Here is a 14,187-nt window from a genome sequence, read left to right as displayed (position 1 = left end):
GTCTAAAATCCCCCCACCCCCCTCCCACCCAGTCGACCGTAATGGTCTGGCCCGTGTTCGCTTGCAGTGGCCCGCATATGATTTGAGTTTGAGACCCCTGGTTAAAACCTTTTATTAATCATTTCCCTACATATGACCTTAAATAAAGCCCAAACTAAGATCCACTACAGGAGGTTAAAGTTGTTTTTCAGCGCATATTATATGTGTATTTCCTACCGCAGTGTTTGTGTGTGCAGGGAATTTACGGACGCTTGTTTGTGTGGATCGTGGAGAAGATCAACGCGGCCATTTACAAGCCGACGTCCTCACAGCCCAAAGCTCTGAGACGCTCCATCGGACTGCTGGACATCTTTGGCTTTGAGAACTTCACTGTGAATAGGTACAGCCCGTCTCCAAAGACCTGAACCAGACAGGGCTGTCACAGTGACGTGACCAGCTGATCCAATAAGCATCCTCCTGTCGATGGGAATGAGGGGACCCGCTGTTATATCACGTCTCCCGTGCTGTCTCCTTTCATTTGTATCACCTTGTCCGCTTCAGGTTCCCTTGCTGCCTGTTTGTTGATGCAGTGTGTTTGGTTATTTGGTATTTGTGCTGAATAATATTGTCTCCATTTGCTCATGTGGCTTTTCGCCCTTCCGTCCTCTAGCTTTGAGCAGCTGTGCATCAACTTCGCCAACGAGAACTTGCAGCAGTTCTTTGTCCGGCACGTCTTCAAACTGGAGCAGGAGGAGTACAACCTGGAGAACATCAACTGGCAGCACATCGAGTTCACCGATAACCAGGACGCCCTGGATATGATCGCCATCAAACCCATGAACATCATCTCGCTCATCGACGAGGAGAGCCGCTTCCCCAAGGTACGCGCTCACGGGGTCTGATGGTGGGAGGGCCGTGGGTCCTCGAGTGGGGGATTGGGCCAAAAGGTCCCTCTCTAGAGCCAAGGCTTGGTCTGTCCCCTCTGGGCTACTATAGAAACATGGTGGAGGACTCCATGAAGAGTACCTGCTCCCTATGTAGATATCAAGAACTCATTCTCAGTTCCAGGTGATAATACACTAAAAACATAGTTATGAATATTGTGTTTCAGTCTGCCAGTGGATGCCTGGGCGCTACACACTGCATCAAAGTGTCACTCTGCAGCATCAAATCCACTCTGCAGTATTTTTGGTCCATTAAACAGTGCTGTTTTAAAAAAGGTTGTCTTTGAGGGATAATCAGTTGATCAGTATGATCTTGACACTTGCAAAAAAAAAAGAGGATTAGAGGATTGATGTGAATTACCATCACTGGGTTAGCTGCCAAGCAGGCAGGAAGTCTTACATTGGCATTGTGAGCTGGATATTTATTACTATTATTATTATTATTTGGACACTAGCTTGTTAACAAAGGGGAGTATCTTTTGCTAAGGAGTTGGTGGAGACCAAAACCAGAGCTAAAAGAGAATGAACTTCTGACATTCACCACATTGTCATGGTCACCACAACAACTTAAAAGAAGTGACTGGCGAGGACATCATGGCCTTTCATAAAGAAACATGTCATTTGTTTCCGTCCCGCAGGGCACAGACACCACCATGCTGAACAAGCTGAACTTTCAGCACAAGCTCAACACGTACTACATCCCTCCAAAGAACAACCACGAGACCCAGTTTGGCATCCAACACTTTGCTGGAGTGGTCTACTACGAAACGAAGGGTCAGTCACTTCATAAACAACAGGAGGAGATGATAAACATATATATAAGATATTTAATTAAGCCAGTTTGATGTATTTCCTTCGGTTCTACTAGTTACAATAATTATCATTGCACATATAACGGTGTGTTTTTTGTCACACAAAATTAGTGAGCTAATGATCCAAAACATTGGTTTTTGATAATTGCATGAGTCTGTGTTTGTTTATTATGTGCACACTCGACTCGACGGGGCGAGTGGGGAGCACGTTCGTCCTCCAATCAGAGGGTTGTGGGTTCGATCCCAGGCCCGGCTAACCTGCATGTCGTTGTGTCCTTGGGCAAGACACTTAACCCAACATTGCTCCTGTAGCTGCGACTACAGTGTGTGAATGTTAGTTCTGATGGCAGGTGTCACTATGTATGGTTCTCCTGTCATCAGTGTATGAATGGGTGTGAATGGGTGAATGATGTCATGTAGTGTTAAAGCGCTTTGAGTGGTCGGAAGACTAGAAAAGCGCTATACAAGTACAGTCCATTTACCATTTCCATTTACGATTACTCTGACATGGAAAGTGTGTGTGTGTGTGTGTGTGTGTGTGTGTGTGTGTGTGTGTGTGTGTGTCCTGCAGGCTTCCTGGAGAAGAACAGAGACACTTTATACGGTGACATCATCCAGCTGGTTCACTCCTCCAAGAACAAGTTCATTAAACAGATCTTCCAGGCCGATGTTGCTATGGTAACGCCGGGCATTTACACACACACACATACACACACGGACACACTATGAGGGGAAACGAGGGAAGTGGGGGACAAGAAGCCCGTGTTAAGCAGAATTTTCATGTACCAATTCTGCAACTTGAGCGTAACCACTGAAGTTGCAGTAAACTTGTGGTTCCTGTTTTCTTGTGGAGGGGTTCATCTGTGATGTGTTGCCCATCTCTGCAAATGTCCAGGCGAGATCATCACGTGGCCTAAACGTGTTGTCATCTCTGTCTTAACAAGTGTGAGCAGGGAAAGTCTTTATCTGACTTTATTGTTGTTTGCGAAATAAATGTTTTTTTTGTAATCATTTGGTTGCGTAACCGACCCCCTATCACTCTTTGTATAATGCACTTTTTTCTTCTTTTCCTGCATGTCTATTCATTGTTTAAACCTGGCATTTCAGAATACTTTACACTTAAGCAATCCATGTTTCCTCTATTTTCATGGGACTGAATCCGACTTGTGTGATCAAAAATCCCCGATAGTTCTGAGATGTCCAGAAGTCAACATTTATTTTAATGAGATGGAAGTAATCATTTTTATATTTAAAGAAACATTTTGCTGCAAGCCACATTATTTAGTGTTATGTTTTTTTAAACAATATTAAGGAGGAAACACTGACAAGTCATAATCAATTGAAAAGTTGATGTCTTTGTTGGTCTGTCTGGACGTTGTTGGTCATTAATCGCTTGGTTGCTGGCAAGATGTTGAGAAACATTGAGAGACAATCAAGGTGCTCCAAATCTCAAATCTTGCACGTTTGAAATAAGGCATGAGGACCTGAGGCTTTCTGCTCAAAAAGCCATTTATGTTAATCAACTATTTTATTTCCAAAATGCACTAATTATTTTTATTTTTATCGAGTTCTTATTCCATTTTATTTGTCAATTCTTTTTAATTGATTTGCTTTGCTTAATTTCTTGAGACGTTATGGTCCTGATTCGCCCATATGAAGTACTGTAGAAGTACCTTAAATAATATTATCAAATGCTATACCAACCAAATACTCAGATACGCTTAACATAAAACACATGTAAGTTATGGTATCAACACTTCAAAAACGTTGAGTTTTCTTTTACTACAGTAGGGTTTTTACTTACTGTATTATCACAGTGGGGTAATTTCACTTTTACTAAAGTAAATGATCTGAATACTACTTACTACTGCACCTAACAAGTATTTCTATTGATCAATAATTAATCATTAATCTGTTTAAATTGCTTGTGTTATTTGAGCCTAATGACATAATAAATAGAATAGAAACATATTATTTTGTCACTAACGATTTCTGGCTTCACTTTTAATCGCTAGTTATCTCTGAGCCTGCGCTGTCAGCCACACATTCAGAGAAGGAAAGAGGAAAGAGGTTATAGTGTCAGAGCACAGGAAGAGAGAAAGAACTCCTCATTGTTTCTACCAATGACACTTTCTGCGCTGTCTCACTGTGTGCGCGCGCGTGTGTGTGTGTGTGTGTGCGCGCGTGTGTGTGTGTGTTTTAGGGGGCAGAGACCAGGAAGCGCTCGCCCACCCTGAGCAGTCAGTTTAAGAGATCTCTGGAGCTGCTAATGAGAACTCTGAGCGTCTGTCAGCCCTTTTTCGTTCGCTGCATCAAACCCAACGAGAACAAGAAACCCATGGTGAGTGTCTGCACATACAGATACACATTCACAATAGAGTACGAGAAGTTCACTTTTTTAGGGATTTTAGTTGACACGCAGAGCAAAAGGAGTAAAACCAATTGGTTACAGGTTGTCGGCTCTCCAACACCAGAGTGCAAAACATTTCTCTGCAGTCTCTCAGTCAGAAATGAAGAATGAGTTATGCGGGCTGGTCAATATAATGTAAACTAATTAATAATAATAAAAGTAAAATGAGAGCTCTGCTACACAGTAGGGTGACAGTAGGTCGAATGCAGCATTAATGCAGGAATCAGATTATCTGTCAGTTATCAAGCTAAACAGTCATAACTAAGAAAATGAATATTTACAGTATTTGGATTTCTTTTTTCTTTAATTTAGCTATTTTTGTTGCTGTTTATGATCAGTTATACTCCCCACGTCTTACTTCTTCTTCCAGTTGTTTTGTCCGAACACGCACGGTTTCAAACAGCATTTGCACTCTCATCAGGAACATTTATTGACAACATATGTTGGACATACAAGGAATTTGACATGGCGACATTGTCTATAGTTAATTGAAACCTGATGTCGACCTTTATTCTCCGTCCGACGTAGCGGCGTGTTTTAACTGAACACCTGAGCAGACGTTGGAGGTCAGTGAGCTCACCCCTCCTGTTACAGTCTTTGTGTCTGTAGTTGTTTGACAGGGAGCTGTGCGTGCGTCAGCTGAGGTACTCGGGCATGATGGAGACCATTCGCATCCGCCGCGCCGGATACCCCATCCGCTACACCTTCGTGGAATTTGTCGACCGCTACCGGGTGCTCATGCCTGGAGTCAAACCTGCTTACAAACAGGTAGTTACTGCAAGTGTGTGTGCTGTGTGTTGATTTATGGTTCTTTAATTAGCACAATAATCAATCAATCAAGTCATTTAAGGAGAAATAAAGTGTCCACTTGAGCACTGTAACATTATCTCCGACAGTGTTGCATCATGGGTTGTTTTTAGTCTCAATGTTGCATAGCCAGCAATTTTCTTCATTCAATTTAACGTAAAGTGCTGCAGCAGCTTCTGTGGCTCCATGTAATGTGTTTTGCTGTCAAAGAGGAAATTAATGAAAACAAGGAGAAATGTTTTCAATGCAGTAACAGACTGTGGAGGAGTAACACTGTTAATGGGAATCAGTGTGTGTGTGTGTGTGTGTGGAACAGATGACACCACATGTGTGACACTTGTTTTTTCTCTCTGTTTTCCTTGGACATGTTTCCTGCCTCACTTTGCTGCGTGTTTGAATGTGTGTGTTTGTGAGGGTGTGTCCCTTAATGAACCTAAAAAAACATGTTTTACAAAAAGAGGAAGAAAAAGGGCGCTTTTTGGGGACTATTTTCAGAATTTCTAATTCTTTTTTTTCTTGCATTTTAATTAGAAAACCATAAACGTGTTTTCAACATTATCATTGTGAGCACGTCGGCCTGCTAACTCTAAGCCCCTGAGAGCAGACCTTCTCCTATGACGTGTCTCTCGCCCACCAGGAGGACCTGAGGGGAACCTGCCAGAGGATCGCCGAGGCCGTGCTGGGCAGAGACGATGATTGGAAGATGGGAAAGACCAAGATCTTCCTCAAGGTAGGACTCCCATCAAACAGCGGGTCCGCTGAATCCGCTGAATCCGGTGATCTGATGAACAACAAGATGAAACCGCACGATGCCTGTGTGCATCCGGGTGAAAACAGAGTACAAGATCCTTGATTTATCAAGTCCTCAGCTGACAAGTGATGATTGTATGCATTGAGTCACTGTTATGTACACGATTGGCTGATCATGTACAGGAAAGAAAGGGAGTATGCTTCATTAATCTCCGTGGGGAAATGATTCCCTGCATTTAACACGTCCCACACAGTGGAGCACGGTGCTGCTGTAAAGGCGCCCAGGGAACAGTGAGGTGTTTGGTGTCTTGCTCAGGGACACACCGACACGTAGCAGCCGGGGTTCAACCTCAAATTATTATCTCAGCCAGGTGGGAAAAGATTATTGGGATTGTAGCTCGTGCCACTGTGTGAGACTGTGAGTGAGGGTGCGTCTGTCCACAGCGTGTCTCGCGTTCTCTTTTAGTAGAAGGAATCGTATTTTGGGTGTATTAACTGTTCTACGCTGCCATTGACCGGCAGTAAAGTGATGACCACTAGTACTCAGTGATGTTCATGAGGTTCAACACAATACTTTGCTTAAACTGGTCAGCTGCAACTGACTGGAAATAAACCAGTTCATCGCGTAGCGAGACTCTGCTGATATTGTTTCCAGTTCACATGCCTGATGCCCGGAAAGTGTGTGTTTGGTTTCCTGCTCCATGTGTGTGTTTGTGTGTGTGTCACAGGAGATGTTGAGAAAATTAAAACAGGGTTCTTATGTGTGTGTATTTAATGGTGCTCCCATATGGGGGAAAAACTGAGCCAGAACCAACGTCCAACAGGAAGCGGAGGCAGACGGGCTCGGTCGCCAAGGGGTTAAACCTTACACAAGTAGTGTTACTGCAGATGTATGAATGTGTGTGTGTGTGTGTGTGTTTTGGTTTCCCGCCCAGTAAATACAGATGTTGTCCAGAGGTCACTGGTGAGGCACATCCTAAAGCTGGTTGCCACAGTGACACTGTCACTCAAAATATCAGCCGTTGTTGATTTGGACTCAGCGGTTGGTTTCACGGTGTGTGGCTCCTACAGACTGTTTCCTTGAGCTGATTTGGATTCATTCTGATTGAGTGATGGTTTGTTTCCAGCAGTATTCATCAAATCCACACAACGAATCAAACTAACTAACCAATGGAGGCAGCAGTGAACCAGCTTCTGTGTTTTAATTTAAGCTTATAGTTTTTCTCAAAGGAGTCTTGTGGCTTTGGAGAAAACGTAGGTGAATATATCAGTTTCCAGACTAGACAGTTAAGACACAGATTTGTTTTACGGGCCAAATTGGGTAAAGAAGATGGTAAAATAGGGACTATATATTGTTTCAGTACCATTTCACAGTTATCAGTCATCAAAATGATCACTGGCCAGAGATTCAGTATAAGGATGCAGGCCAGAGATTCAGTATAAGGATGCAGCATCAACAAGTGGATGGCCTGGCTTTCCCTGGATAGAAGTATGCGTATGTTGGGTAGGCAAGAAAGTTTAGGATTTGTCATGTTTTTATTCCATTTCCAGTATGCAAATAAAAAAAGGCACACTGATGAATCTGCTCAATCTATGTCACTCAAGTTAGCGGATTGAGGGCACCTTTCCCATCAAATCCCTGCATTGTGTTTGAAGCTGATTATTCTTGTCTGTTTGCACACAAATGTCTCGGCTCCTCCCGGATCCAAGGCTGGTCTCTATCGGCTGCTCGGCTGGACAGAAAGAAGAACAGGAAGTAGAAAGTGCAGAGGGGTGGACGGCAGGGCAGAACCCACACTTCCTCAGACAGGCCGGATGGACAAATCACAGGAGGAGGAGGCAGAAGAAGTTAATGTTCTGTTTGCTGTCGTGTCAGCAAACTGGAGAGCTGTCGGTTCAAAGCACGTGGGGGGATTATGGGGCTGGATATATTTAGCTGCTGTTAGTAGAGTTTCTCTGTTGGTCATTTTTCATTCTATTTGTCTTTTTGAATGGTGAAAGTGGATATTCGCTGATACTAATTGCTTTGAGTTGTTTTTTTGTCTACTTATTGCCTCGCTCAAATGTTCAAAGTTTGAGCCTTTTGTTTTCTGCAAACAGGATTTAAAACTTTTGATTTTGAGTGAATACAATGCAAACTAAAGCCTTCTTCTTTTAGTTAAATACGAGTTGTCTCTCCTGCTTTGTGCTAGGATCACCATGACATGCTGCTGGAGATCGAGAGAGACAAGGCCATCACAGACAAGGTCATCCTCATCCAGAAGGTGGTTCGAGGTTTCAAGGACAGGTACGGCTTAGAAAACCTCGGTCCAGTCTTGTGAACTTGTCGGATAAAACCACCGGTCAGGTTTTGTGGAATGTTTGTTTGTGGAAGGATTCAAACAAATGTGCTATCTTCTGCTGATCCATTTCCTGTCATCAGATCGAACTTTTTGAAGATGAGGAAGTCGGCGGTGTTCATCCAGAAGACGTGGAGAGGGTACCACTGTAGAAAGAACTACGGAGCTGTGAGGGCCCACACACATTAATTCAGCATGATTATGATCCGTGATGTAGATCTGATGCATTCATTCAGTATTATCAGAAAAGCTTTAAAACAAATCTTTCTTCTTCCTCTTCTTTTTTGTTTCTGTGCCCTCTGGAGATGCGAGCGGGCTTCTCTCGCCTGCAGGCTTTGGTTCGTTCCAGGAAGCTGTGTGCGTCGTACAACGTAGCCCGTCAGCGAATCACGGGCTTCCAGGGCCGCTGTCGGGGCTTCTTGGTGCGCCGGGCGTTCAGACACCGGCTGTGGGCTGTCATCACCGTGCAGGCCTACACCAGAGGCATGATCGCCCGCCGGCTGTACAACCGGCTGAAGGGAGAGGTAAACTCACACACACACACACACGCTGCTTTCTCTCTCCCTGCTGGGCTGATTGAGGACGGGTGAACTTTAAACGCTAGTTTTTATTGTCATTATTCCCTTCAGTTAAAGGTAATGCTATCCCAATCAGTCCAGCTGTTCCACCACCGCAACACTCACAGTTTGAATCTGAATTTTACCAGAGACTGTGTGGTTTGGCTAGTGATTCTTTTCTAACAGTGGACCCCCTGGTGCCCCCCCAGTATCGCAGGAGGCTGGAGGCAGAGAAGATGCGTCTGGCTGAAGAGACCAAACTGAGGAATCAGATGTCTGCAAAGCGGGCGAAGGCCGAGGCTGAGCGCAAACACCAGGTGGGAGTTCAGCAGGCAGCTCTGACACAAATCATCACTTTACCAATTATTTCTCCCGTGCAGATTGACCTGGTTACTTCAGTGCATGTGAGCACACTAGTTGTGAGCTTTCAGAAGACTTTAGCGGCCTCCTCTTGCTTTGTGCTGTGAGTGGTTCCTGCAGTGTAAAATAGAGTGCAGATGACTTATTATTACACTATTGTTTTCGCAGGAGCGTCTGGCCCAGCTGGCCAAAGAAGACGCCGAGCGGGAGAAGAAGGAGAAGGAGGAGGTGCGGAGAAAGAAGGAGATGGTGGAGCAGACGGAGAAGGCCCGCTTGGAACCCGTCAACGACTCCGACATGGTGGACAAAATGTTTGGCTTCCTCGGGACGACGGTCTCTTTCCCGGGCCAGGAGGGGCAGGCCCCCACCGGCTTTGAGGTGAGTCAACCAGAGCTCCTCGCTTAGCTGCATAACTTCAGGATCTCTCTCTCGGATGTTAGAGGCACAATTTGTATTGTCGGCATATTACATATTGATAAAAGAGTTTTAAAAGAATCTTACATTTGTTGTTACGTAACGGATTCATTCTAACTGCAAGTCCTTAAACATTTCAGCATCTTTCTTTAGTTATTGTTATTGTACTCAAGTTTATATAGAATAATACACATACACACAGTTTCTTTTGCTTTACAATATTTAGGAAAGAAGGCGGGTTTTGAACAGCGAAAAGCGCCAATCTTATGTGCTTCCTTAATATGCTTTTAAGTCCGGACTCGCCGTCTTTATGTAGGTCCAAGGTCATAAATACTACCATATTTAAGTGACGGAATGTAATTTTCGGACTTTTTCAGACTGGAAGTTAGTTGTTTAAGCAACATTTCTGGCTTTCAGGCTTGTTGTACTGTATTATCATTGTGCATTGAAACTAAGTGTTTTAATTAAAGGACTTGTGGGGAGACCGTCATTGAAACCAGCAGCAGAACATCAGCATCAAAGCGACTTGATGCTACTTCAAAGGATAATACACGAAAAAAAAAAAAATCCAAATATGAATTATTGAATATTTATTTGTAAGATCTACATGTTTGGTCTCCGCTATGGGAAAGTGGGTACAAGGTAGTGTGACCATATCGATAACACTATTAAAGAGGAGAGTATTTCGTGAGGCTGTAAATCAGGGTGTCAGTCATTTCAGGTGAGGGGAGTCGGGGGACGTTACGGCCAGACGGGAGGGGCAACTCTTTAGTCCCAGCCCAACTCCAATAAGGAGGACAAATACGCATTGGGCATTGGAAATCCGGACGGTCCGACATAAATCCGGACGTCTGGTCACCGTAATACAAGCGGATGATTTCATATAAGTCTGCGGCGTGAGATGAGCCGACCGCCCGGTGCTGGAGGAGTCAGACGGTCCCCTTAACTAGACCTCACGTCTCCAACATCCTCGGAGCAAATTGTTACGAAGGCTGAATGTTGATAAACCGACCGCAGAAATGTTGCTTAAACAACTAACTTCCAGTTTGAAAAAGTCCTAAAATTACATTCCGTCACTTAAATATGGTAGTATTTATAACCTTGGACCTACATAAAGACGGCGAGTCCGGACTTAAAAGCGCTTTTCGCTGTTCAAAACCCGCCTTCTTTGCTTCCGCCTTCCGATGTAACTGAGATTTCACTCACACACACCAGTGAGATGCGCACGAGTGTTTCATTAGTACGCGTAAGAGTGTCTCAGTAGTTAAGTCCTAAACGGCCCCTCATACTCACCTGAAGCCCCTCTCTCCTCCGCAGGATCTGGAGCGCTCCCACCGGGAGCTGGAAGAGGAGGATCTGGACGAGGCTCTTCCACTGCCGGAGGACGACGAAGAGGAAGATCTCTCGGAGTACAAGTTTGCCAAGTACGCCGCCACCTACTTCCAGGGCACCACAACGCACACGTACGTCCGACGGCCCCTCAAACAGCCGCTGCTGTTCCACGACGACGAGGGGGACCAGCTGGTAGGTCACTTTTAGCTCAGACCCCACAGCAGTCAAACCAGTTTCATTCAGACCAGATTTCCTCTGGTAAACTTGATGAATATGAAAGTCTTCCCGTGTCCTCGGCCCAGGCTGCGCTGGCGGTCTGGATCACGGTGCTGAGGTTCATGGGGGATCTGCCGGAGCCCAAGTACCACACGGCCATCAGCGACGGGAGCGAGAAGATTCCCGTCATGACAAAAATCTACGAGACGCTGGGGAAGAAGACGTACAAGAGAGAGCTGCAGGCGCTGCAGGGGGAGGGGGAGGTAAGGGGGAGGAGAGGTGGGAGGGGAGGCTGTTTACACAATTAGAGTTAGAAACTGGAGCTTTTCTGTGATGTGCTGCTGTTAGTTCATCAGGCATGTTTCCTACCTCCTTAAGTTAAGGAACATTTAATATTTCATTATTATTGTCTTGTTTCTAATTGTATGTATTATTTTGAAATACCTTAAACTTTACTCAGCCTGCTAATCTCAGGGAAATATCCTGAAATATTTTATATTTTCTGAAAAAGCTCTTTGTTGTCTTGTGATTACATTTTTTTATATATATTATATTATTACCGTTCCCTCTTTGTTTCTTCACTCACATAAACAATCACCTTCTCTTGGATATTATGGCTTGTAAAAAAAGCTTTTATGAGTTTTGCCTAAAAACAACAAAACAAATTGCAAAAACCTCCCTCATAAACTGAAGGAACCCTTCACGTGCTTCATGTGAGCTGCCAGCAGGAGCGTCTCTGACACCTGTTTCTTTTTGTTCTTCCGTCAGACGCCTCCCACTGACAACCACAAGAAGAACAGCGTCAGACACAAACTGGTGTCCCTCACCCTGAAAAAGAAATCCAAGATCACTGAAGAGGTGAGAGAGAGCAAGAGAGAGAAGTAACATAAGTAAAAAATGGTAGAAAAGTCACAGTCTGGTGTGTTTCAGGTCACCAAGCGTCTTAATGATGGTGAACCTGGTCTCCACGGTAACAGCATGCTGGAGGACCGGCCAACATCCAATCTGGAGAAACTTCACTTTATCATCGGCAACGGGATCTTGAGACCAGGACTAAGGTACACGCACAAACTCGTTCACGTCGTTTTGAGGCTGTGGTTTCCTACGTATAATAAAAATCACTAGCATGAATTCGTTAAATGCATCAATACACCAAAGAATGTTTTGTAGCCTAAAAAATACATTTGTAATATATTTCCTCTTAATATCATGATGTAAAACGATCAAAAAAGAGTCTCCTAAATTATAGCAGCAGTGAAGAAGAGCTGACTGATGATTAGTTTCAACATTTCGATCCATCCAAAAAGATTTGAAAGCCTCGTATTCAGTTAGTAGATTTAAAAGAGAGTTTAGGAGACATTAATTTTGTTCAATGGTTGCAGCGCACAAAGAAAAAAGAGCACGAGGCTTCTGAGACGTGTGGCTGATTTATAATCACTTTCCATCTTCTATTTCTCAACCTGTCAGTTTTTAAAAGTATGGTGTTAATCTTACCCCGTGTGTGTGTGTGTGTGTGTGTTAGGGATGAGATCTACTGTCAGATCTGCAAGCAGCTGAGTCAGAACCCGTCCAAGAGTTCTCACGCTCGCGGCTGGATCCTCATCTCCTTGTGTGTCGGCTGCTTCGCCCCTTCAGACAAGTTTGTCAAGGTCAGATCATCCAAAAGTTTAGGATTTCTATTATTCAATTGAAATACACAAGAGGAAAACATCTCAAAGGTCAAATACTGAATGTCCAAGGTGTTGTTTTCTGAATGGGCAGAATATGTAGGGCTGGGCACGTTAAGACATTTACTATACATTTACAAATGATACATTTAATAATAGGTTGTGTACTTTCACATCCTCACAAATTAAGGGAATCCATCTCTAATTGGGTCAGACCCGCCATAAGACATTGATGATGCTTCATGGTGAAGGTCGTAAGGATTCATTAGTGCAGCAACGTGGCGGCTGTGCGAGGAAAAAAGTAAATATTTTAACTACTACTGTGTGAGGGGAATACTGTTAGAAATGTGTTTAAAGTGTACATAGAGTAAATACACTATCACAGTACCATTAATTGCACAATTCTCAGCAATTAATGGAACTAATCCCCACCACGAATATTTAGACAGCAAGAGGAGTGTGTTGGTTTATCTGTGCTACCCCATTTAACAATGTTTTCCTACTAACAGTATCTGAGGAACTTCATCAACAGCGGGCCGCCGGGTTACGCTCCGTACTGTGAGGAGAGACTGAGACGCACGTTTGTTAACGGGACGAGAACACAACCTCCATCCTGGCTGGAGCTGCAGGTAGGAACACACACACACACACACGGATGGCATTGATGAACATGGGAAAGTATACACTTTATTGTACTTTGTTTACAATTTTCCAGAATGAATACATGTTATAAATTATTACAGCGTTCACAGCCTTCAAATGAATAAATCTATCAGTAAATATGCACAACAATGTGGGAAACAGAGGCCAAATGTGGTTTAAAGAATGAATGTAACCGTTAATGTTACAGTGTGCGCAGACCGCTGTGACCTGCTGGTAACAAACGGTCAGGAGGTCACTGAGTGGACAGTCAGCATGTGAAGGGATTCCAAAGGAACTCTTTGGTTTCTTATCTCTCCAGGCAACCAAGTCAAAGAAGCCCATCATGCTGCCGGTCACATTCATGGACGGCACCACCAAAACACTGCTGACGGACTCCGCCACCACAGCCAAGGAGCTCTGCAACGCCCTGTCCGACAAAATCAACCTGCGGGACCGCTTCGGATTCTCACTCTACATCGCACTGTTTGACAAGGTGGGCGCGCACACACACACAAACACACACACTAAGCATTGGCACTCAGATACCCTGACCCTGATTACCCAGAAGAACCAGAAGACATTTTTCTTCTTAGTAGTAGTATTTTACACCAAATTGTTCTTTGCCTTTAACCCATCCCACACAGTGGGAGAACTCAAAATAACAGTTAGATTTTGCGCGACGATTACTACATTTCAATTTTAGCCGATGGGGATCGCCAAAAAAAGACTGGAAACCGTGCAAATGATTGGTTTGGGCAATGCGAGCTTTCGCAACTGATCTTGTTGCCGTTTGTCTGTTGCATAGCAACTGTTACATTATACATTATACTTACAGCCTTTCATACCTTATTGCTTAATTACATAAGCAGACCATGCAGAACACATTCTAGTAACTATTGTCTTAAAACCAACATGAAATGTCTTAGTATGTAGTTGGTAGTAAGTGTTGACGTTAGAG

At 44.0% G+C, this 14,187-nt stretch overlaps 1 protein-coding gene across 2 annotated transcripts in view; it reads left to right on the top strand.

The window, feature by feature from the left end:
• Positions 1 to 14,187, top strand: part of myo7aa (myosin VIIAa) — a 48,923-nt gene that overhangs the window by 22,287 nt on the left and 12,449 nt on the right. For both annotated transcript variants that reach the window (XM_078086138.1, XM_078086135.1), the window contains 19 exons: positions 237 to 379; positions 650 to 860; positions 1,562 to 1,697; positions 2,307 to 2,413; positions 3,939 to 4,076; positions 4,755 to 4,913; positions 5,590 to 5,682; positions 7,895 to 7,989; positions 8,125 to 8,209; positions 8,347 to 8,565; positions 8,808 to 8,915; positions 9,127 to 9,336; positions 10,690 to 10,896; positions 11,007 to 11,183; positions 11,689 to 11,778; positions 11,851 to 11,978; positions 12,443 to 12,569; positions 13,097 to 13,216; positions 13,549 to 13,722. In XM_078086138.1, the coding sequence (XP_077942264.1) occupies positions 237 to 379; positions 650 to 860; positions 1,562 to 1,697; positions 2,307 to 2,413; positions 3,939 to 4,076; positions 4,755 to 4,913; positions 5,590 to 5,682; positions 7,895 to 7,989; positions 8,125 to 8,209; positions 8,347 to 8,565; positions 8,808 to 8,915; positions 9,127 to 9,336; positions 10,690 to 10,896; positions 11,007 to 11,183; positions 11,689 to 11,778; positions 11,851 to 11,978; positions 12,443 to 12,569; positions 13,097 to 13,216; positions 13,549 to 13,722 (2,727 nt within the window). The remainder of the gene's footprint in view (positions 1 to 236; positions 380 to 649; positions 861 to 1,561; positions 1,698 to 2,306; positions 2,414 to 3,938; positions 4,077 to 4,754; positions 4,914 to 5,589; positions 5,683 to 7,894; positions 7,990 to 8,124; positions 8,210 to 8,346; positions 8,566 to 8,807; positions 8,916 to 9,126; positions 9,337 to 10,689; positions 10,897 to 11,006; positions 11,184 to 11,688; positions 11,779 to 11,850; positions 11,979 to 12,442; positions 12,570 to 13,096; positions 13,217 to 13,548; positions 13,723 to 14,187) is intronic.

This window comes from Gasterosteus aculeatus, chromosome 1 (genome assembly GCF_964276395.1).
Source record: "Gasterosteus aculeatus chromosome 1, fGasAcu3.hap1.1, whole genome shotgun sequence".
Taxonomy (NCBI): domain Eukaryota; kingdom Metazoa; phylum Chordata; class Actinopteri; order Perciformes; family Gasterosteidae; genus Gasterosteus; species Gasterosteus aculeatus.
This window is presented reverse-complemented; position numbering and strand designations above follow the sequence as displayed.